Source organism: Nuphar pumila, chromosome 3 (genome assembly GCF_984573655.1).
Source record: "Nuphar pumila chromosome 3, dmNupPumi1.hap1.1, whole genome shotgun sequence".
NCBI classification, from domain to species: Eukaryota; Viridiplantae; Streptophyta; class Magnoliopsida; order Nymphaeales; family Nymphaeaceae; genus Nuphar; species Nuphar pumila.
Genome location: NC_143251.1, coordinates 134,377,998 through 134,403,282, shown reverse-complemented (window position 1 = coordinate 134,403,282; position 25,285 = coordinate 134,377,998). Strand labels below are relative to the sequence as shown.

At 36.8% G+C, this 25,285-nt stretch overlaps 1 protein-coding gene across 1 annotated transcript in view; it reads left to right on the top strand.

Moving 5' to 3' along the window:
* The first annotated feature begins 5,279 nt into the window (after positions 1-5,279).
* Positions 5,280-25,285, top strand: part of LOC149843937 (uncharacterized) — a 36,896-nt gene continuing 16,890 nt past the window's right edge. The window contains exons 1-3 of the mRNA XM_090000177.1: positions 5,280-5,612; positions 20,241-20,387; positions 21,726-21,824. Of these exons, the coding sequence (XP_089856303.1) occupies positions 5,463-5,612; positions 20,241-20,387; positions 21,726-21,824 (396 nt within the window). The 5' untranslated portion in view covers positions 5,280-5,462. The remainder of the gene's footprint in view (positions 5,613-20,240; positions 20,388-21,725; positions 21,825-25,285) is intronic.

Sequence of the window (25,285 nt, the reverse complement as noted above, 5' to 3'; positions counted from 1 at the left end):
ACTTTTTTACTTCTTCCTTCCTTCCTTCGCCTTCCACCTTTGCTTTTCTACTTCTTCCTTTCTTTCCCTTTTCTTCTCTTTCTCCTGCTTTTTTCTTTTCCTTTCCTTCTCTTCCTGCTCTTGCTTCTTCCTTTCTCTTTCCCTATCTTCCTCATCCTCCTTCTCCTTTTTTTGCCTTTCATTCTCTTCCTCGCCCTCCTTCTCCTTCCTTTTCCTTTCATTCTTTTCCTCGTCCTCCTTCTCCTTCCTTTGCCTTTCATTCGCTTTTCCATCCTCCTTCTTCTTCATTTACCTTTCCTTCTCTTCCTCCTTCTTCTTCTCCTTCTTTTGTCTTTTCTTGTCTTCCTCATCCTAATGCTTCTTTATTTGCCTTTCCTCTTCTATCTTCATCATTTGTCTTTGCTTCTCTTCCTCCTTCTTCTTCTTCAATTGTCTTTTCTTCTCTTTCTCCTTCTTATTCTTTAATTGTCTTTCCTTCTCTTCCTCTTTCTTTTTATTCTTTCTTTGCCTTTCTCTCACCTCCTCATCCTTCTTCTTCTTCAATTGTCTTTCCTTCCCTTCCTCATTTTCCTTATTCTTTCTTTGTCTTTGCCTTTCCCTCTCATTCTCCTCCTTCTTCATTTGCTTTTTCTTCCTTTACTTTTCATTCTCATCCTCCTTCTTCCTTTGCCTTTCCCTCTCCTCCTCCTCCTCCTCTTTCTTTTTCCTTTGCCTTTTCTTCTTTTGCTTTTCATTTTCCTCCTCCTTCTTCCTTTGCTTTTCCTTCTCTTTGTTATCCTTTTTCTTCTTCTTCTTCATCTTAGTTCTTCCTCATCCTTTTTCATTTGCTCTTTAGCCTCAATATTTGATGGATAATGCTCTGCATTATACAATTCCAACGCTTTGTCCTTGTCTTTATCATTCTCAATCTTCATTATATTTTGCTACTTTTCATAACGCTCATATATATGGGAATGACAGATAATTTTTTCAATTGTCATCCCATCGAACGACAGGGACTTTCTTGTCTTATGAACTTTAGTCATTGCTAACCTGCACAACACATAAATTTAACCACATCATTATATATTACAGACGTCTTCCCCAAGTATATAATATTACAAATTATCCTATTCGTTAAACAATCACCAACATTACAAAACATGGTAACTTCAGTACAAATATTGGTGATTTGTTTACAACGTACATTTGGCTTCATAAGTAAACATCATTGTAAGATTTAGCAAACTTAAGTACAAATCGATGTAACTTCATAAATACACATCACTACTACTTTAAATGTATAAATCATTGTTGGTTCAAACTTACAATTCGTTGTAGAAATCACAACCTTCATAAGTACATATCATTGTAATATTTGGGCTTCATAAATAAACATTGTTGTACGATTTAGCAAACTTAAGTACAAATCGTGGTAACTTCATAAATCATAAATACACATCGCTACTACTTCAAACGTATAAATTGTTGTTGCATCGAACATACAAATCGCTACAACATTAAATGTATAAATCATTGTTGCATTCCAACATATAAATCATTATAGAAATTTAGCCTTCATAAGTACATATCGCTGTAATGTTTGGCCTTCATAGGAATAAACCATGCTAACTGTTTTTCGACCCCCAGAAGGTGGATAAGTACAAATCGATTTGTTTCAGTATGAAAATAGGTGTTTTTTAGCATGAATAGTACAACCAGTTGTAAGATTTAGCATTCATATTTGCAAATCGATTTTTTTACATAACGAAACCTTAAACGAAACTCACCAAAATGCCATGAGTTTTTGTAATCCAACAATGAAGGAGAAACACCCAGAAGGTAGATGCAGCCGATGGTGGCAACAATGCTCTCGTTGTACAGACGACGACAAATGATACTTTGACGGCAGCAGATGATGACAAAAGGTGCTCCGATGACAACAGATGATGGCAAAGGGTGCATCGTCAGAGGGAGCTCCTGTTACAGCAGATGGTGCAAACATTTACTACTTAGGGCAAAAACAGAATGTTTGGACTTTAAAGAGTTAACATCATCCTCCCTTTTCTGCGTGGACATTTTTGTCCTTTTTTTGAACCGGCGTTTCACTTTTCTAGATGGAGGATCTCGAATTGTCGTTTCACTTTTCTAGATAGAGGACATTTTTGTCCTTTTCTTGAACCATCGTTTCATGTCGAGAATGGTAGGAAATGGTACTTAAGTCTTTACAACCGCACCAGACTCTCACGCTAAGTGATGCTGACACACACAGGGATATGAGCCCCACATGCTTATATATGTAGCGCTCATTCGAACCCTCGAACATGAAACCTTTTCTATAGTGCGTCTTCGGGGGGGGGGGGGGGGCATATAACCTGCTTCGCTGAAAAGCTCATAATGATCAACTTTTTTTACATGTAAACAAATTCAAATATCTATCAAATTAGGATATTCAAAAAATAAAAAACCATATCCGCATCCCGTTATGATTGGATGTGATTTTGGCTTACCAAATGCAGTTAAACAGAATTTGTATCAGATAAAATATGATTCATTGACATCCCTACTAACCGAGGAGGCTCCCTAGTCAAAAGCCCATATCGACCTACAAGTAGGTCCAGTTATGTAAAACCACCCTACGAAAGCATCGAGTGGATGAATAAAAAAAAGAGAGGAAAATCAGGGAAAGACGGTTCCCCTAATTTTAGAAATCGCCTTCCCCTTATCGCATTGGGGGATGGGGATGAGGATAAACCTCACCCCTCATGATCGACAGGTAGGGTGAGTCCTCCACCCATTGACAAACAAAGAGCAAGAGAGGGTGAGAGGGAAATTGAGAAAGAGTTGTAAAGGGAGGGGAGGAGGCTTACCAAAACCGTATGTGATCTCTTCTCCTTCTTGCTTTTTTTTTATCGATCAAAGGGCAGGCAGTCATGGTTGTCGACGAGTTGAAAGAAAAAAAATGACTTGTTAAAGAGAGAGAGGGTCGGTCGTCTTTGGCTCCCGACCCCTCTGCAACAAAGAGGGAGAGAGAGAGGGTTGGCTCTGGTTGTCAGCCTCTCTATAACTGAGAGAAAAAAGAGACGGAAAGAGATATACCCTTTCCGCCCGTTTATTTATAGTGATGACCAACTTGGGTTGGTTTGGGTCGCACCTATACTGAATTAGATAAACAAAAAATAAAAATAAAAATAAAATATTTATACCGAACCAAATTGAATCGGTCTGACTCGATCGCTCTGAATCAGACCGAACTAGTCTGGGTATGAACTAGACCGAGCCAGATTTGACTAAGTCTTGGTTGTCCGTTTAGATCTGGTCTGATCTAGACCAGACCGAATCTTGGTCCAGTTTGATGCAGTCAGTCTGGACCGATCCAAATTGAACTGGATCTAGACAAATATGGGTCTAGATCTTGTCTGATAGATTTGGATTCAAATCAGAACTAGATCTACTTTGGATCAATATTGGATCCATAACAGAACTGGATCTAGTTCAGATCAGTGCAGGATCTAGATTAGAACTGGATCTAGTTCTAATCGAATGGATCAGTTTTGAATCCATATCAGAATTAGGTCTGAATTTAGTTTGATAGTTCTGGATCCAGGTCAGAGCTAGATTCAGATCCAACTCATAGCTGAATGAATCTGTTTTGGATCCAAATCAGAACTGAGTCTGGATCTAGTTTGATAGTTTTGGATCCAGATTAGAAATTGATTTAGATCCAGTTTATAATTAATTATGAATTCTAAGAATTCAAATGAGTTTTTTAACCAAACCTAGATGGGTTGAGACTAGGTTTAGTAAACCTAGTACTCTAAGCTCAAACCGAAATTGTTTTGACCTAGGATGAGTCAGGTCAAATTATAAAAGTTGAAATGACCAAATTATCCTTGTGTACCCAAGATCTGATTAAGTCAAATGGGCATAACTTTGCATTTCGAACTCAGAATTGAGTGATGTTTGGTGTGTTGGACTCGTATCGTAGAGAAAAATTTTCTCGTTCTCGGGTTCTGGTCAGATCAGAGGCATAAAAATTGAAGTATGAGTCAACTCAGGAGAACTATTTTTGTAATTTTGTTAAAATATAAAAAAGTTATGTGTATTAATACGAATATGCTTGTGTGATGATAATATCCTATTATTAGAGTCTCTTGAGACTCAATTGCAACCAAAGCACATCATTTATATTTGAAGTAAGGGATATTATAAGTAATCTTAGTTGTTAATAAATCATATTGCGTTGCATGTTATGATTGATATGTCATATTAGCATGTTTAGAAATGTGACTCTTGAGTGTGAACATGATATACATAAAATGACCATGAATAAAATTATTGCAATGAGATGATTACATGAACATGTTAGTCGTGTTATGTCATGCATATTAGAAATATATTGTCTTTGTGATAACATATCTATGTTATAATATGCAAGTAACATGCATTATGATGAGATTGCAATTAGACTTGAGTCTCTTTATTTTAGTCATGTTACATGAATTTTACATTGAGATTAGCATGCATAATCCTTTAAATCCTGAAAATAATGACTTATGGAAATGGGTAATTGGTTCGCGGTCAGAGTGCAACTACTATGGATAATGGGCCACCGATGATTTAATGACGTATAAACTCTATATCATTGCATGCTTAGTATGATATAAGTGTGAATTCTAATGTCATTCTGAGATTGAGAGTGAGATTCATCGTAATCATTTCACGATATCACTCGTGAGAGAACGAGTGAAACACAAACTTGAGAATAAAGTTTAATGTAATAGACTTAAAATATGACTTAGGGTTATATACACACATTATTTGGAACTCTAGACAACCATTGTTGGTTGAAAGTCATCATTGGTTAGGATGTAATATGAACAATATCGAGATTGAGTTTGAGCCTGATCTCTCTCTGCTAGCTATCGATAAGGTTTTCTTGTTGTTTCACTTCAATGCTTGGTGATCCGAGGATCACGGGAAAGCGTATGATTCATGTCTCTTCAATATTTTTAGAATTAAGGTATTGGTGTAACTGAGTATTTGTTTGAGAGTGTTATGAAAAAAATTAAAATACATAAACCTTGTTTGGTGTATAGTCAAACTAGATGCTTAGAGCTTAACATAATTATATAAACTTAAACCCACTGCAAAAAAAAAATGAGTTATTAGAAAAAACATAAAAAAATTTAGTTATGTTTTGTCTGCTTTTCCTAGTAAAAGTAAATATCAACGGGACCTGAACTCTCGAGATCCAGATGAGAAGAGTCTTACAGGTCCGCTTTCACCGGAGTGGCGAGAGCACTATCAACTTTAACAGAGGGATAAAGCGTAACTAAGGGAGGAGCAAAGCCATGTTGATTGTGAGGTCGTAGGGCAAGCTTCTGCGGTTGAGCATCGTCACCACCAGCACAAGTTTCGAGTCGACGACAAGGAGTGCGCCGCTCCTTCCGAGCTTCCGCAGCTCGCACCGTGCGTTCTCCATGGCGGCGGCAGCGCCGGCGCCGGCGCCGGCGAAGCTCGTGGGCACCCACAACGGCAGCTTCCACTGCGACGAGGCCCTCGGTTGCTTCATGATTCGCCTCACCGACAAGTTCTCCAACGCCGAGGTCGTTCGAACCAGAGACCCCCAGGTTGGTTCCTCTCCTCTCTCTCTCTCCATCTCTCCAGAGACACTGAAGAATATGGATGTTTCATCAATGTGGTTCGATTAAAACATGATCTTTGTAAATCCTTTTGCTTGTTACCGATTCTTTGTTGTTGGTTATTGGTGGGAGCATATTTTCTTGGTCTCTCTCTCTCTCTCCAGAGACACTGAAGAATATGGATGTTTTCATCAATATGGTTCGATTAAAGCATGTTTTTTTAATCCTTTTGCTTATTATCCATTCTTTGTTGGTTATTGGTGTGCATATTCTCTCTCTCTCTCTCTCTCGGCACCGAAGAATATGCAGGGTTCATCAATGTGGTTCGGCTGAGGCGTGAAATTTTTATCAGTTTGCTTGTTACCCTTTTTTGTTGGTTATTGGCGAACGCATATTCTCTCGGTGTTTAACTTTTTTTTTTCGATTTTTTAAATATTTTCGTTTAATATAAGTTGAATAATTGGGTTGGCATATTTGGGTTGCTCAGAACTTGTATATTTACATAAAATTTAGTGGGTTTCTTCCCGGATTGCGGCATTCTGGCATTGATTGCTCAGGGCTTCCGGTTCTTCAAGAAGAAAAAGAGTCTATAGACGCGATGAGATATTTGAAGATCACTTTAATACAGAGCAACATTAGTTGGAGTTTAATAAATAACAGACTTTGTTTTTAATATATTATTGCAACTGTTGTAGAAGTATTGATAATGCAGCCATAGTGGCTTCACATGTTTCCTGTTTGTAGTAGACGAAGATTTAGAATCTGTGATTCTCATAACTAATGAATTTGGGTTATGTCTCCGCTTCTTCGCATATGTTATAAGAGTGGGGTGAGAGATGGAAACACTTTACAGATTACAAGTAGAATACAGATAGAAAATGTTTGGAATACCACTTTTTACATACATGACCAGCGCGGCAAAAAATCATGCTAAGTGCAATTCGTGTCACCAGTGAAACTGAGAAATCATAAAAGCATGAGTAACTTATGCTCAAAATGCACAGTGTAATGATAAACCCAACCTCTCATGCTCACTATTTTTAAGAATGATGGTGACTTTTGTATCATGATACAAGAGGGTGGAAGAGGTAAGTGAAAGACCCATGCCAGAAGGTGACTAAGAAGAAGCGTAAACTAGTGGTGGAATAAAAACAAGTTTCAGTCCATATGATTGAATATATTGAAGGCATCATAATCACAACCATACGAACTGAGTAATATAGAGAGCTACTTCATAAAGGGAATGACCTCACTCCCTTGGAATTCAGCTCATGGGAAAACTTTTTAATTTCATTTGGGAGCTTCTTTCTTGGACCACCGTTACCCACAATATAGTTTGAAATAGAGGGGATTCAGATTCTTTTGGAGTTCCAGAAGCACCAGAAGGAGTCTACAGAAACATAACACAGAAAGAGTTGTGCATAATATGCATCTGAAATGTAATCAATTTTGTGCTTTTCAGTCAATCTACTTAAAAACTCACTTAGAATTATAGTTCTACCTCAGGAGTACACTGTGCTGAACTTGCGAAGTCTGCTGACTGAATACATGAAGAACCCTTTATAATATCCGGCATTTTTTCGGTATTTTCCCAGATTTTTATAATATCGGGATAATGGAATTTTGAGACATATTTTATGATTTTTGAGTTTATGATTGCGTTTGTATCAAAATTTCGAGAAGAATGGTCTTCGTTTCATTGAAAAAGGAGTTTAAACAAGTTCAGGGCACGCCCGACAAATTCTAGTGGCAAAATGGTCACTTCAGAAAAGTTTCAAGGGCAATTGTAACCTGAGGGTCATAGTCATCCAAACCAATGTTGACCGGCTCAGTTAACCACATTGGGGACACATATGTCATTTCCATTTTATTAAATGATCTTTTTGTAGGGAGTCTTTGGGAATTAAATAAGTATGAAATGACAAGTTGGTCTTTTTAATTGGACCTAGTTCCATTAACTGGGTTAGGACCTAGTTAGTTAAACTAGGGCCCCAACCATAAACTAGTTCTGGTTGGACTTGGACTGGATCATAGTAAGATCCAACTGAAACCCACCTTATTCATCCCTTATTTTCTTTTACCCATTTTTTTTTCACCCTACGATTTAGACCCCCATAGTAAAAAGAAACCCCGTGGTATGATTCCCATGGTATGACCCCGACGGTATCATCTCCCATTGTATAAAACTGTTCTAATAAGATTTTTGGGTTGAATAAATGCATACTTGAATGAATGTATGGAGATTTGGACCCAGATCCAATACATTTGGGATCCAATCATTTTAACTGAATATCTCACCTGTAACCCACTCAAGGTTTTCTAACTGAGGTCTTTCAAACCAAATTTTCTGCTGAGCTATCCATCTGATTCTGAAAGGAATGATCCATTTCAAAAAATTTAAATTTTTTCTAATTTTTACAAGTTAGAGAATTTGGGGCGTTACACCCTTTTTCCCTGTATTGTTGCAATATGTGTTATGCTAATGAAGGTTTCACAACACTGCAGTATCAACTCACAAATTGAAGAGCACAAGTTTGCTAGTCAAAAATACTTGAACGTCCTTATGAAAGTAAGTTATGACCTATGTCACATGGGTGCGGGGGTGCGGAATATATATATATATATATATATATATATATATATATATATATATATATATATATATATATATATATATATATATATATATATATATATATATATATATATATATATATATATATATATATAGAAGGGGGGTCCGGGGGTTCCCCCCGGTGCGGGTCCCGCTGCACGGTCAGCGGGTGGGGGTCCAGGGGGGCCGCTCCTAGCGGGGGGTTATAGGGGGGCACCCCCCCCCCCCCCCCAAGTTTTTTTTTTAAAATTTCGCAGCCCATTTCATAGGGCAAATTTAAAAAAAAAAAATCCAAAAATGGACCAAAATGATCCTGGGTGCGTTGACTGCACCCAGGGTCGGGTTGACCTCACCGGGTGCCGCACCCACGTCGCGTCGACGCGGGTGTGGCACCTGTCTGGCCGAATCCCCATGACATAGGTTATGACATCCAAAAATAGCTAAATGATAAGGATCAGCTCAACAGGATCGCACCAAGTCGATCATTTTGAGGCTGAAAGCAATACATCGATCCTGAATTGAAAATACAGTTTGTGATTTGCAACTTCCCACAGTCTGGCAATCATCATGTGGAAAACGAACATCCAGATTGAAAAAAGACATGAAATTAGTGTCCGGAAAAGGGAGAAAAAGCAACCCTATGGTACATAGACTCAAGGTGTAACCTCAGGAAACAAGCAGTATGCAGTGGCTTCATTTTAAGGAAGGTTAGAGTAACAGGCAACTGCTTATAGGGAATGGATCAAAGTGTTCATTTTTAAATATATATACTTTTTCCTTCCTGCTTTCAGATTTGCAAAGTTCTCTAGGAAAATTATTATTCTTGGATGCTCTTGGGAATTTTACCTTGCCAATAAATTATTTATTTGGTATTGATAACTCTGACATAAATGCATTTTCAATGGGTATAAAGAGTCCCAACGTAGGCATTATGTATGTAACACATGTTAATATATATATATTCTACTTCATGTATTTATATCAAAATACCCGATAGGGGTATTTTGGTCATTTTACTGTACATCTTATTTTTCTTAGGATTTTCTATCTCTTATTTTTTCTATTGTATTCTTTTTCTTTTTTTTTACATTTAAATGTAATGGGACCATTGGGGGCCCCACACTTATAGTCGTTGGGGTTCCCCAACGACTATAATGGGAGCCCCAATGGCCCCCCTCAATGAGCTCCTTTTTTCCTTATAAATAGAGGGTCTCTCCCTCGTGTAAAGAAGCTTTTGTTCTCTCTCTTTTTTACTCATTAATAATATTTTCTTTGCCTTTTGGCATTTGCCCCTTAGTGGGTTGGTGTAGTGCTATTTGGCTATTCGTTAAACTCTTCTAAGAGTTCTCTTGTAATTTGTATTTTCGCATTCTTCATTACATGGTATTAGAGCCAATTGATTTCTTTGTAATCTTGGGTCTTTTTAAGATCTTTGTAAGTTCTTTCTCATCTCTACCTCTCTTCTTCATCATGGAGCACGAATCAAGAGTAGAGCTATCCTTCAAGCTCAATGGTTCAAATTATTTGATGTGGGTGTCAGCTATGGAGAACCATCTTCATGGAAAGATACTATGGGGCTTTGTGATTGAGACCACTCTTGAACCAACATTGAAGCTTACTAAGATCGAAGGTGGTGTTGAAAAGACTCTTGATGGTGAAGATCACATTAAAGCTATCAACGAAGATCAAACAAAAGTAAAAGATTGGGAAAGTAACCACGCCAAAATTTTGGCATGATTCATGAACAATGTTGAAATAAAGATTTGTGCCAACATTGCCAAGTTTAGAAGAGCCAATGAAACTTGGTTCTTTCTTAAGAGTATGTATACCCAAAAGTATCTAGCTAGACAATTTTTTTTTCAAGAAAAGATTAGATCAACTAAACAAGGGGACATGAGTGTCCGAGATTATTTTAGTGTTTTATCTCCTTTTTGGGATGAATTTGCTCTTCTTGAGCCCAAGTGGGTAGCTTCTGAAGATATTGAATTAAAGAAGCAAATTGAAAAAGAACATTTCTTTCAATTTCTTCATGGTCTTAGACCAGAGTTTGAACAAGTAAGGGCATCTCTTCTTCATAGAAGCAAGGCTTTACCTATTGAAGATGCCCTTGTCGAAGTGTGCCAAGAGGAAACTCGTTTTGGTATGACTCATAAAGTGATGAGATCTTGGCTGTTACTATGCCAGGATCCAATGTTAAGCCCTATAGGCCTCCCCACTTTGCCAACAATAATGGCTTTAGAAAGGGTGTTATTTGTCACTATTGTAATGAATCGGGTCATATCAAACTGGTTTGCTCTAAAGCTTAAAGAAAAAGTGGTCGTGGTTGGTGAAAATGTCCAAAATAAAGAAGAAGTGAGCAACAATAGAGGAGATATTAAGGATATTTTAAATCAAATCTCGGAGGCACTTCAACATCTCCTTAAGTAGTTCATCTACTTCGGGTGCCGCCATCACAACCTCCTCATCTCCTCTAGGTATGTGGATTTTGGACTTCGGTGCTTATTTTCGTATGACACCACATAAAAACATAATTTCTAATGTCTATTCCACTCCCAGAACATCTTATGTTTCAACGGTCGACAAGACTTCTTTAAAAATTGAAAACATTGGAACACTTAATTTAAAACATTCTCAAGAATTTTTTGTTTCAAAAATAAGGGTGGTTTTAAAAATCAATTTAAACTTATTTTCGGTCTCTCAAATTACTGATCATGGTTGCAAAGTATCTTTCTCATCTAAAGATTGCACCGTGCAGGATCTCCAGGCAGGGAAGCTGATTGGGCAAGGAGGGGCGATTTATATTTTATGGATTTTTTAACTTTACCATCCAAGTCTTTTTGTAAATGTCAAAAGTATAGAAGTTTGGCACAAGAGACTTGACCATCCAAAATTTTCAAACATGTCCTCTTTCTCTTTTTTGGGAAATTCTTGTAATGAAAGGATTATGACTTGGAAAGATTGCATCTTTGGTAAATTAAAAGCCATTCCATTTTTTCAACGAAGTTTTGTCTCTACACGGCTGTTTGAATTGGTTCATTCCGATGTTTGGGGTTTTTCTCCTATCATGTCTAAGAGAGGTTTTTCATATTATATAATTTTTGTGGACGATTTCACTAGATACACATGGATCTTCTTTTTAAATCGAAAATCCGATGTGCTTTTCGTCTTTAAAGATTTTCATGTAATGGTTAAAAATCAATTTCTAAGTAATTTATCTATTCTAAGATCAGATTCGGGAGGTGAATATATGTCAAATGAATTTCAAACTTATTTACAACAAAATGAAATTTGTCATCAAAGATTTTGCCCTAACACACCGCCACAAAATTATCTTGCGGAAAGAAAACATAGGCATATTATAGAAACAACTAGAACTCCCTTGATTTCTAAAATATTTCAAAGTCATTTTGGGCATATCTTATCAATAGAACTCCTTCATCATCTTTAAAAAATGTTTCTCCTTTTGAAAAACTTTATAATATATCTTCGAATTTCAAAAGGCTAAGAATTTTTTGTTGTAAAAGTTATGTACTTACTCACAAAAATGTTAAACTTTCTCCAAAGGCTATTGAATGTGTTTTCTTAGGATACGGTGAAAAAAAGGATACCGATGCTTTGACTTATCAAATAATAAACTTTATATCTCAAAAGATGTTACTTTTCTTAAAAAAGAAAACGGTTTTGCAAACAATTAATCAAAAGATAACATTAACTATTCTTTCTTATTTGATTTACTACCCCGAAAAGATGAATCAAAACCGATTGAGACTCTTGAGTCTTTCAATGATGTTGAATATCAAAATGAATAAACTTTTAACAATGAAAGAAATGACTCTCATGAAAGTTTAGATGAACATGTAACAAATAATACTCAAGTTTATATTAAAAGAAGTGAAAATCCTCATCCATGTGCTTTTGACAAATTTTCTCAAAATATGTCCTTAGAAGAATCATCTCAAAGAAGGTCAAATCGTATCTCTAAAGTACCAAATAGATTTGTGTCTTATGAATCTTTTTCACCACATTTTAGAGCTTCTTTATTAGCCATCCACTCTTTTTATGAACCATCTCATTACAATGATGCTAAACAATATGCACATTGGAATGAAGCTATGAAACATGAACTTAATGCACTCAAGAAAGCTCAAACTTGAGAAATTGTTAATCCTCCTCAAGAAAAGAAACCCATTGGATATAGATGAGTTTTTAAGGTAAAAACCAAAAGTAATGGTTCTTTAGAAAGATATAAGGCTAGATTGGTAGCCAAAGGATATGCTCAAGAGTGTAGGGTAGATTATAATGAGACTTTTTCCCCAGTTGCTCGAATGACTAGTGTTTGAGCTCTCATTGCAATAGCATTTATTAAGAAATGATCTATTTATCAACTTGATGTTAAAAATGTTTTTTTGAATGGAGATCTTGGTGAAGAAGTTTATATGGATCCTCCTCTTGGTATGAATTTAAATAAAAAAAATTTGAAATTAAAAAAAACATTATATAGTCTTAAACAAGTCTCAAAAGCTTTGTATGATAAATTTAGCAATGTATTAATTAATTTGGGTTTTGTCTCTTGTATTAGAAAAAAGAGTCCTCACGTTCAACTGTGTAGAAAAAGAAGGAACGAAATAATGGAAGAAGAGGCTGCATGAAGAAAAGACGTCAGAGTCTCAATCTGCGTCTATCATTGTATTAATAATATATTGAGTACATAATTTTAGGGTACGAAAATACCCTCTAGCAACATCTTAAATTACATTACATAGTAACTGGATCTTGACCCGGTTCAGTACATGGATTAGGTCGGGTCTTGTACATACACAAGTTGGTCCAAGACCCAATAACAACTTCTTTTCAACCTCCCTCAAGTTGTGCATGGTCCTGGACCATGAACAACTTGCCTTTTAGAAACCAAAATCTGTCCTTTGTCAGCCCTTTGGTGAAAATATCAGCAACTTGCTTTTCAGTTCACACAAACATGGGCTTAATATCTTTTTCTTCAACCTTTTTCCTAACAAAATGCTGATCTATCTCAATATGCTTTGCTCGACTATGATGAATGGGATTGAAAGACATATTGATGGCACTTTGATTGTTACCCAGTAGCAGTGACCGAGCAATTGGTTCTCCCATTTTTGTTAGGAGGTGCCTTATCCATGTAGCTTCAGCAGTGGCAGCTGCCATCGATCTGTATTCAACCTCAGTACTTGACCTAGCAATCGCCTTCTGTTTTCTACTTCTCCAAGATACCATGTTCGATCCAATGAAGCTGCAATAACCAGATACTAATCGTCGTTCATCTGGATCACCCGCCCAATCAGCATCAGCATAAATAATGATCTCATGGCCGCCGCCTGGATCTAATTCACTTTTCTTGTATACCAGCCCATCACCAATTGTACCCTTCAGATAACGAAGTATTCGTTTGACTGCCTCCATATGCGACGTATGAGGTTCATACATAAACTGAGACACCTGATTAACCGAATACACTATATAAGGTCTAGTAAAAGTCAGGTATTACAGCATGTCAACTATGCTACAATACTTAGTGGGATCTCCATATATATCCCCTTCTTTAGAACTCAGTTTCTGATGAATGACACTTGGAGTTGCTAATGGCTTACAATTTGTCATGCCTGCCCTGCTGAGAATGTCCAACGTGTATTTGTGTTGAGTAAGTGTGAGTGTATCATATCTTTTATCAACTTCCACCTCAAGGAAATACCGCAACTCTCCCAAATCTTTCATTTTGAATCTCTGATTTAATAACTTCTTTACCCCCTCAATGTGACTTTTGCAGTTTCCTGTGATGATGATATCATCTACATATATCAATAGAAGAGTAGTGACATCTCGTTCATTGTGAATGAATAACGAGTGATCCAGAAAGGACCGAGAAAAGCCATGCCTTTGTATCTCTAGTGAAAAACTCTTTAACCAAGAACGAGAAGCTTGTTTCAATCCATAGAGTGCCCTTTTTAGCTTGCATACATACTGCTCGGCGTCTCATTCTGCATACTCAGTGAGTTGTTCCATGTAGACTTTCTCTTTTAAATCCCCGTATAAAAATGCATTTTTTACATCTAACTGGCTCAATGTCCATCCGTGTTCAATGGCTAGACTCAACACAATACAAATGGTTCCCATCTTAACCACAGGACTGAAAGTTTCATCGAAGTCTTGTCCTTGTTCTTGTGTGAATCCCTTGGCTACAAGTCTAGCTTTATACCTTTTGATGCTCCCATCTGGTTTATACTTTATCTTGTATACCCATTTTGACCTAACGACATTTCTATTTAGTGGTCTAGGCACAATCTCCCATGTCCCACATTCATGTAAGGCTTCCATTTCTTCATTCATTGCTTCGACCCATCTTCTAGAACTTGCAACTTGATAGAACATGAGAGGCTCATCCTCTTTATTTATGGACGTCAAGAATAGCTGAAAATCCAATGAATTTTTTTTATAGCTTACCCACCTGTCAAGCGGATGTCGAATCCGTGAGGATATTCTGATATCCATCATCTGTGGAGCAGGGTCTGTACAAGGAATGGATGAGGGCTATTTCTCTCGCCGGGTGTATACAACACCCTTATACCTTGTTGGCTCCAAGTTTTGTGTGACAATCTCTTCTGTTTGAGCTGCATTTGCTGATTCTTCATATATCTCCTTCTGACTGCAGTTTGTTGGGCAATCTTCCTTAGCACTTGAGAAGAGTTTTGAATTTAACCATGGGTAGTATACGTCAACGCTGGGACTTGAGTTAACAACATGAAGACTTGAATTAGCCGGCTGATCATCAAAATTCATTTCATCAAAAACTACATTTCTCGATATTTTGGTGCGTTTACTCAATGGATCATAACACCTATACCCTTTGTAGTCTTCAACATATCCCATAATCTTGCACTTTAAGGCTTTGTCTTGAAACTTATGTCTCAATGAGCTGTCAATGTGAACATAGCAAATAGACCCAAACACACGTAATTCATGATAATCGGGTTGTATGCCAAATAGAGAAAAATATGGTGACTTATTTTCTAAAATGGTCATGGGCAGTCGATTTATCACATGAACTGTGGAATGAAAGGCTTCAGTCCATAGTGCCACAGGAAGATTGCTCCCGTGCGTCATGCTCATTGCACTCTCAACAATATGTCGATGCTTCCTCTCAGCAATCTCATTTTGTTGAGGTGTATGTGGGCAAGACACTCTTCTCTTTATCCCATTATGTTGAAGAAAACTAACAAAGTCACTGGAGGAGAATTTACCTCCTCCATCACATTAGAATTTGAGAATGTTGGTAGAGAAATGGTTTTGAATAAAGGAATGAAATTTCTAAAACAATCCAAAAACTTCTGATTTGTGCTTTATGAAAAATATCCAAGTATAGCATGAGTAACTATCAACGAAAATAAGGTAGTATTTACTGCCAGAAAGAGAAGCAATTGGGGTAGGACCCTAGACATCAGAACATATGACCTCAAAGGACCTTGAATTCCTCTTATTAATGGAATTGAATGGCAAAACAAGACTCTTACATAAATGACAACTAGAATACTTTATATCAATGACTTCTGAACTCAGACTGGACTTATGGACTTAAGAATGAGATTATTCGAGACAAGTTTTTCAATAAAATGATGACCACAATGGCCCAAACGACTATGCCAAAGTCTTGGCTTATTGCATTCAGAAATGGCAAACACAAACTCAGAAGGGGCGAGAAATTGATGTTGGTGAGGCTTTAAGGATGAATAATCAGAATGAACAGAGGAATGATCTTCTTGAAAGATGTACATGTTGCCCCATCTTTTTCCCTAAGCGAATGTCTTCCTCGTGCGAAGATCCTTAAAATAAACAAAAGAGGGAGTAAATTCAACTGAAGCATTAACATCATCAACAAGTTTTGAGACAGAAACAATGTTCTTCTGAATATTAGGAGCATGAATAACACTTAAGATTAAGAGAGGACTTGGACATGGGTATAATGGCATTTTCAATATGTGAGATGGAATGATGAGAACCATCTCCCATGACTATGCTATTCTTACCAACATAAGGAGTGAGATTCAAGAGTTTACCCGCATCACCCGTGACATGAGTCACTGCTCCGGAGTCGACGTACCAAATGGCTTTATCATTTTGCTTCATATTCAAGCCTGCCAAGGCTGCCAACAACAACTCTTTTACTTCTCCATCCCTCCTAGCCTCTGCTTGTGAAGCTTTTCCCTTGTTTTGAGGGTTAAACCAACAATTTGCTTTAATATGCCCTTTCTTATTACATAAAAAGCAGGTGGGAATGGGCCTTTGTTCTTGTATATTGGGCGTTGAAAGTATACCACAGCCTCCAAAGGTATTTCTCCATTGGCCTCCCTTTACTCGAAAGAAATTTCCTCTACCTCTACCATAAGTTATTCCCGTGGCCAACACATCTTGGGTTCCTGAATGTCCATGAATGTCTTCAGAAGATCCTTTCAGAGTCATTTCATATTGCAATAGTTTGTCACGAAGGTCTTCAAACTTTGAAAGTTATGGTAAACATAATAAAGTCGTCGTCATAACATGATAGTCTGGCCCCAACCCACTCAAGGTTTGTTGTACCTTATCCTTTTCACTGACGAGACACCCCACAATAGCCAACTGATCCGTGATGCCTTTCATTTTGTTCAGGTATTCCATAATAGACATAGAATCTTTCTTCAACATTTGAAATTTTCGCTTGAGAAACATGATTCTCGCCTCAGAGATCTACCAATATGTCTGAACTAGCTTGTCCCACAGCTCTTTGGCCGAACAATCATCAGAAATGGCTATAAGAACCTTCTGTGAGAGAGTTGAAGTGATGTATGCCACTAACGATTGATCCCTTTTCATCCAAGTAACATATTCTGGATTCTTGAGAAGAACAATAGATTGCGCCCCTTTATCGTCCGTCTTTTCCTGCGAAGTGAACTCTGGAGGGGGTGGGACCGATCCATCCAGATGGCCAGAGAGGTCCTGGCTCCTTATAAACAGAACAATCTGTCTTTTCCAGGTTAAGAAGTTGGAATTATTCAGTTTTTCAGAGACTAGTTGACCGAGAAAGTTAGAGGAGAGGCCTGACTGCTGATGAGGGGAATCCATTTGAGAGGAAAGTAAATTATGACAGAAATCGGCACAGAGATATGAAAGAAAGTTATGACAAAGAATAAAAGCTTGACAGGGAATGAGATAATATTCAAATAGAAAATGAAATAGATGATCGTATATACTATTTCAGAATTGTGTAAGACACACAGTAGATATGAAATAATATTCAGATATGTGAGGCAAATAATAGAGAGCTCGTGCAGACAGAAGAAACGAGAAAGGATAGATGACCAACAGGTATAAAGAATAAAAGGAATGGAAAGGGAAGCTCGACTTTTGCGTGATACAAGAGAAAGGGAATCAGATTCACGTGCCTAAGCAAATCATGTGAAGAGTTAGAAAAGAAAACAAGGGGAGAAGGACCAGGTTCACATGACTAGGCAGATCACGTGAGAGGATAGAACTCGGCTTTGACTTTTGCGTAAAAAGGGAAGACAGTTAGAAACAGAATCCACTAAGTGCAGACTGAATATGTTTCAGATCTGCGATGGAAGGAGTAGAAGAAGAAGAATAACTTGACAGAAAAAGAAAAAGAAGAATAACCTGTCGACGAGGAGAGAAAGTCGACTTTTCAGGTTGACAGAATGAAGCCGAGACAACTCTTCACACCCAGAAGTCACGCTGCTCTGATACCATATTAGAAAAAGGAGTCCTCACGTTCAACTGTATAGGAAAAGAAGGAACGAAATAATGGAAGAAGAGGCTGCAGGAAGAAAAGACGTCAGAGTCTCAATCTGCGTCTATCATTGTATTAATAATATATTGAGTACATAATTTTAGGGTACGAAAATACCCTCTAGCAACATCTTAAATTACATTACATAGTAACTGGATCTTGACCCGGTTCAGTACATGGATCAGGTTGGGTCCTGTACATGCACAAGTTGGGTCCAAGACCCAATAACGACTTCTTTTGATCTTGCTATACTGAAACTGCTCTATTTGTTAAGAAAATAGGTGATTCTATTATAATTCTTTTTCTTTATCTTGATGATATGATCATCATGGGAAGTGACAAAAAGGGAGTAAATGACATTAGGTCTATATTAAAGAAAACTTTTAATATGTCTGATTTGGGTTTTCTGAGATATTTTTAGGTATTGAGGTGGCTATTTCATCTCGTGGATACATTCTATCCCAAATGAAGCTAGCCGCAGAAATCTGCACTAAGTTGGGGATTTCAGATGAAAAGAAAGTAGACATTCCCAAAGTTATAAATGTTGAATTAAGACTTGAGGATAGTGTTCTACTTGATGATTCTACTCTTTATCCTCAATTAATTGGATCTATTACTTATCCATCACCCGATCGGACATTGCTCATACGGTTCATGCAACAAGTCAGTTTCAGCATGCTCCTATTATAATTCATATGGCCGCTGTCATGAGAATTATGCGCTACATCAAGAACACCATCTCGAAAGTGCTTTTCTTATCCTCTTCTTAATCTTTTGACTTAACTGCTTATACTGCTGTAGATTGGGGAGGTAATCCCAATGATCAAATCTCAATTACTGGATTTTGCATTTTCTTAGGGGATTCACTTATTTCTTGGAGGTGCAAGAAGTAGCAAAAAGTTTTCTTGTCATCCACAAAAGCTGAATATCGTGCCATAACTACAATCATAGAAATTGTATGGCTTAGAAGTCTTCTCTGTGATATGGGGATTCTCATCTCAACTCCCTCGAAGATGTGTTGTGACAACAAGAGTGCGATCTACATTGCAAGCAACCATACTTTTCATGAGCGCACCAAGCTTATTGAAATTGACTGTCACTGTGTTCGAGATGAATACCTTAAGCGAACTATTACATTACCTTATATTACATTAGAATATCAGTTGACTGCTTCTTCACCAAGGCGCTTCCAACTCTTCGGTTTTTGTTTCTCCTTAGCAAACTTTCGGTTTTCTTCCCGTAAAGTTTGAGGAGGGGTGTTATATATATATATTCTGCTTCATGCATTTATATCAAAATATCTGATAGGAGCATTTTGGTCATTTTACTGTACATCTTATTTTTCTTAAGATTTTCTCTCTCTTATTTTTTTTTGTATTCTTTTTTATTTTTCTTTGTTTACATTTAAATGTAATGGGACCATTGGGGGCCCCACACTTATAGTCGTTGGGGCTCCCCAACGACTATAATGGGAGCCCCAATGGCCCCCCTCAATGAGCTCCTTTTTTTCTTATAAATAGAGAGTCTCTCCCTCATGTAAAGAAGCTTTTGTTCTCTCTATTTTTTACTCATTAATAACATTTTCTTTGCCTTTTGGCATTTGCCCCATAGTGGGTTTGTGTCTTGTGCACATTATGTGCTTGTGCTACTTGGCTCTTTATTAAACTCTTCTAAGAGTTCTCTTGTAATTTGTATTTCCGCATTCTTTGTTACAACACACACATGTATGTTTGGGTGCTTTTCTGTATATGTATGCATATGCATTTGTTTGTATATATGTATAGAGTGGAAAATTACTATTAGAAGTTTCTCTCCACAGCTTTGGCTGAAAAGCTTGGCAGTACCCCCAAAATCACTCTTGTAATTAGACAGTTAAAAAAATTGATTGAAAAGAAAATTGGATTTTATACATTTAAACTTATAAACAAGTAGCATTTATGACTTGTTAAACAGACTGAGCAAATTGAACCTAGTAATAGACTGAGCAATTATGAATTTTCTTGATTTATATTCTCATACATTTGTTCATTAATAAAAAAATTGTAATCACATTGTAATATTGCATGTCATTTCTATGAAATGATATAAATATGCATATCATATAGTATGTCATATGACAAATTCATGGTCTTTCTTGAAGTTCAAATCTATCAAGATCATATTTACATAAATGATCTCGGATCATGTATTTCAGCTGCTGGACACACTCGATGCTGTGCTTGATGTTGGTGGTGTTTATGATCCTAGCCGCGATCGTTACGACCATCATCAGAAGGGCTTTGATAAAGTATTTGGTCATGGATTTACCACTAAACTTAGCAGTGCAGGGCTTATCTACAAGGTCTCTCTTTCTCTCTCTAAACTTTTAAAATGCAACTGGAGATTAAGTATTGTTGCATGTTTAAAAAAGAAGCTGCTCCTACTTTGACAACCATATAGAATTGGTGCTTTGAAATGCTTAGCATAACTTTCTTGTTGCTAATATTCTGGGTGCTTGTGCTAGGTAAGTCAGAGGATTGTCATATATACAAAAATTAGATATTAATGTATAAGTTATTTGTTTATATGTATTGATATATTTTAATATTCTTTTCTTTGTATGCATGAAATTGTCCATTTGCAATCTCAAACATATTCATGCATGCACACAAGTAGACAGTCAGACTTCTTTTAAAAAACCTGTTGTATCAGTTTTAATATACCAGTACTTTGCCTCTTCATCAGATCATTTTATGGTGCCCATTTGATCCTGAACTCTATCATTCCATCACTGCCTTTATGAAAAGGGGAGTTGCCAAATGACCATGTGGATGTTGATACTCACTCAAAGAAAAAAAAGGGTGGTGGTGGTGGTGGGGGTGGGTGGGTGTGCTTTTAGTTGCTGTCATTCCTCAGGTTATATCAGTAAGTTTGCAGGTACATGTCACTGCATTTGTCCTTTTCAATAGCCAAGATGGTGATGCTCCTGATGGTATTCAAACTTGAGATCCTTTGGTTAAGATAGTTCCACTTTAATTGATCTTGCCATCTTACCCCATAGATATATCACCAGTAAGAAAAAAGGGAAAATTACAAAACTGAAGGGATTATTCATATCTTCTATAAATGAAATATTTTTGGTGGTGTTCACAAGCTACCACCATGGTATATGAGGAATTGTTAGAATTAAAAAAAAAGAAAAAAGAGAATGAGCTTATTAATGTTCACTGAAAGCAACAATTGGTAACAACTCACAGGACAACCCTAACAAGCACTTTTTCTGAAAAAACCTTTTCATTGATATGTTTAGATAGTCATTATGCATTTTTCACTATTGTACTGCCATGTTTAATTCGTTCACATGGTGCACACATCGTCTTCATGGTTACCAAAATAGTTTAGAAATTTATGCAAATCATATAAATGGGGAAATAATTTGTAATGCTTTCAGGAGTTATTCAGACCAGGACATGTTTGTGGACTTATTGGTTTATTGTTTTATGATACTCTTAGGTGACTACACAAAAAAATATTCTATTTTAGCTAATAATGGTGCTTGTTTCGAAAATGATTAGAAAAAACCTTACGTTTGATGTGGTTGTGAATCTTCACATTTTTCAGTTGACTATTTATCTTGGTCATGGTACTCATTCTGAGATTTAGCAATTAGTGTGTTGATATGGATGTGATTTCATTGCAGCACTATGGGCTGGAGATCATTGCCAAAGAGCTTAATTTGGATAAGGCACATGAAGATGTGCATCATCTTTATCTTGCTGTATACAAAAGCTTTATGGAGGTAATGGTTGCTTACATTTTTGTTTCCTCCTTGGTCATACTTCGTCAAGTACTTTTAGACCTAATGAAAGGGAGTATCTTGTTAGTGTTTTATTCCTACCCATCTTCATTTGGCTTATTTTTAGTAGTCCTTTTTAATCTGCCGGTTATGATATTTCCTAGTTCAAAGAAACACTAGGTTTATGGGAACATAAATGTGCACACTTCTGTGATTTTATCACTAAACTCGAACTACAAAGAGATACTTATTTTACCACAATTGTAGATTTTTTGTACATTGTCAAGGAAGTGCATTATTTTTTTATAATGTCCAGACCAAGGTCATTTGGCTAGGAAAGCAGGAAATGATACGGAAGTGGAAGGGAGAAACGAGGAATCAATTTGAAAGCAAAATGGTTAGCAATATGGGAAGCAAATGAGAAGGAAAATGGGAAACAAACAGGAAGTGAATAAAAACCAAAATAAAAAAGATTATTATTACATTTCATGTTTTTATAGTCTAAAAATTAAATTTTTGTCTAATCTGAAAAATGATGGTTACCAATTTAAAGAAAGTAGAAGGGAAGTGAGTGAGAAGCGTGAAAGCACATGCAAAATATAAAAAGAAGATCATATAGGAAGCATGTGGGGAAGTACGGACGAAACATGTGGAAAACATAGGAGAAGCATGGGAGAATCGAGATTCTCATCAAGTTTCGGAAGCGAGGAGTTGCTTCCAAAGCAAGTTTCCAAGAAGCGCACTCCCCACCTGTCTAAGAAGCTTCCTGTAACTCTGATTCGAACAATGTAAACCATTTTCTATGGCTTTAGTGCATATGCTTTATGTGTTTAAATTTGTACATTTCTTTCAATTGGGACATTTTGTATTTCTATTCTTGATATGTTTGCCTTTAGTTTTCTTGCCAGATTTGTTTTCACGCTTTTTATGTATTATTCAAATGTAAAATCAGTAAGTGGAATTGGACTCTATGGAATTGTAATATCCCAATGCAAGTAGTATTAAATAGTACCTGCAATCAGACTTCCTTCTTGTTCTGTGTTGTATGTTCCATTCAGTTATAGGAGTAATTGCATTCACAAATTTGTTTTTTATTCATATGTGCTAATTTCAGTTGACATTTTTTTTCTTTATCCTGTGATATTTTTTTATGAAGATCCTTGTAACTTTTTTCTTGCATGGCCAAAATTTCAATTGAGCTCCTTCTGCATCATCTATTTCTTGTTTGAGAAAATTTTCATGTGGCATTTGTTCTCATAAAGCTTTTGTTGCATGCAATAAGTGGCTTTTGCTGCTTGAAGTTATGCAAGTACTGAAATTCAGACATGGTTGAATGCCGAAATGAGTCAGCAACTTAATTTACTTAATCTAAAAACTAAAATAAACATGCATATGACTTGGGTGTAATACCTGATCGCTTGGAGTTGGACTGACATTTTCATACCTTTCTGTAGGGCCTTTCTAGAAACTTGAGTTGATGAAACTCCACCATGGAGCTGTTTGAAGATAGAGGGAGGCCCAAGTGAAGAGCCTTTGCTCAACCTGTGGTGAGGGAAGCGATTACCCCAAGACAATCTTTTGAAAAGGGAGTTTTCATTTGAAAATAAAGTTTCCTTGGTAAGGGCAATAGGGTTCAGGAGGGAAGACATGGGTCTTGCACTGATCAGGTTTTACCTTCCTACTCTAGTTGAAGAGTAGGGCAAAAGGAAATTGGAGGGAAGGAATAAATCATTCTGATAAAGTGATTGTGAGTTCGGATAACGAAGAGATGTTGTGTCAGGCTTATTTATAGTGAAGTATGGATTGAGTGTTTGCCATGGAACTGGAGAGAGAAGTTTGGTTGGAAAGCAGGATGTGATATATGAAAGGATAGACAAATAATATGCATGAATTTCAAGACAGTTTGTGTAATGAAACAAGAGTGCACAAATACAATGCCAACAAAGGGCTACACAAGTGCACTAATATAATATGGTCTCCAATGGACCGATAACAATCTCATAAAAGAGAGACACAAAAATGTGAAATCCACAATATCACAAAAGCACAAAGCTCACAAGAGCATGACAAAAAATATATTGTATTAATACTTCACCAAATGCTATAGAAAAGCATTGCAATACATGAAGAGGCGAGTCTCTATGCTTTAAGGGAGGCAGTCGAACAGTTGTTGGACTGTCCTCCAACAGTCATATTGACTTTACATAAAATAAACAAAAAAGAAAGAAAATAAAAAAACACTTTTCAGTCCGTAATGAACTGTACTAAAACATATTTTATGAAATGACAAAAATAACCCTGATATACATATATTTATAAATATATGTATATTAGTCTGGTATGAATATATACACAGTATTTTAACAGTTTGGTGATGCAGATAGGAGATGGAAAAGATACTAATTTCTTGCACACCCTTGGCTGGGGCTGGGATTTTTGTCCATTAGTTGTCCAATTTATGCACATTATCTTTTAGATAAAGACTGTTGAAAGCGTAGAGGTGTGGCATTTTGATTTAAGAAGGAATCTTCTGATCTTCAGAACTCTGAACTAAAGGAGTGGCTGGACATAGTGAAAAGATTGGTAAACGTTAATCTGGGAGTAGAATCATTTGGCCCTAGCCAGGGAGGGTCATTTTCTGTAAAATTAGCTTTATTGTTTTGTTGGAACCAAGGGGTAGTCATTTTCTAAACAAAGCCATGTGGAGGCGGGGTCCTTCTCCTGGGACTAGGATTTTTGCTTCGTAATATCCAAATATTCCTTTGATCCAGTTGAATTCGAAGAGCAGGGGGTGACTTTTGGCAAGTATGTGTGTGATGTACAGGAGGGAGGATCTTTCACTTGCTTTGGTTGTCTATTTCTTAAAGAAATTATTTTCATAGGCTAGGTTTGACATGCTTAAGCTTGACATGTATGATTTTGTGAGGGAAGAACAGAATATCCCACCATTTATTCTTGAAAAACAGATCAGGGCAAAGGTGAAAAATGTATTAGATTTTGGAAAATGGTGGTTGTTTGAAGCATGGTGATTGACATGGCTGGAGAGGAATCCGAGGATGGAGTGTGCATTAGATCGAAGGCAGCTCATTGGAATGCCCATAGAAACAAATTTTCAATGGTTTGCAACAAGTACATGAAATCCGAGTAAAGGGATTAGGGTTTTGTATTAATTCTAAAAGGTACACGATTAGGTGACAGCTTGTCACCTTCCTGGTAATACTTTTCCCATTATGAGTTTTTCTTTATCTTAAAAAGTAAAAATCTCTTTAAACATGGGCTGGGAAGTGTTGAGCAGGGTATGAATTCCCCAAGGAGCTTCTCTTTAGGTATACTAAATTTGGCGAAAACGGCTTTGATGGGTCAATGCAATTTGTCTGTTTCTCTGATTGAAAAGGTTGCAAGTGAAATTCTCCATACCAATCTTCTCACTGATTGAGGAGGTTACCAGTGAACATTTCCATTTC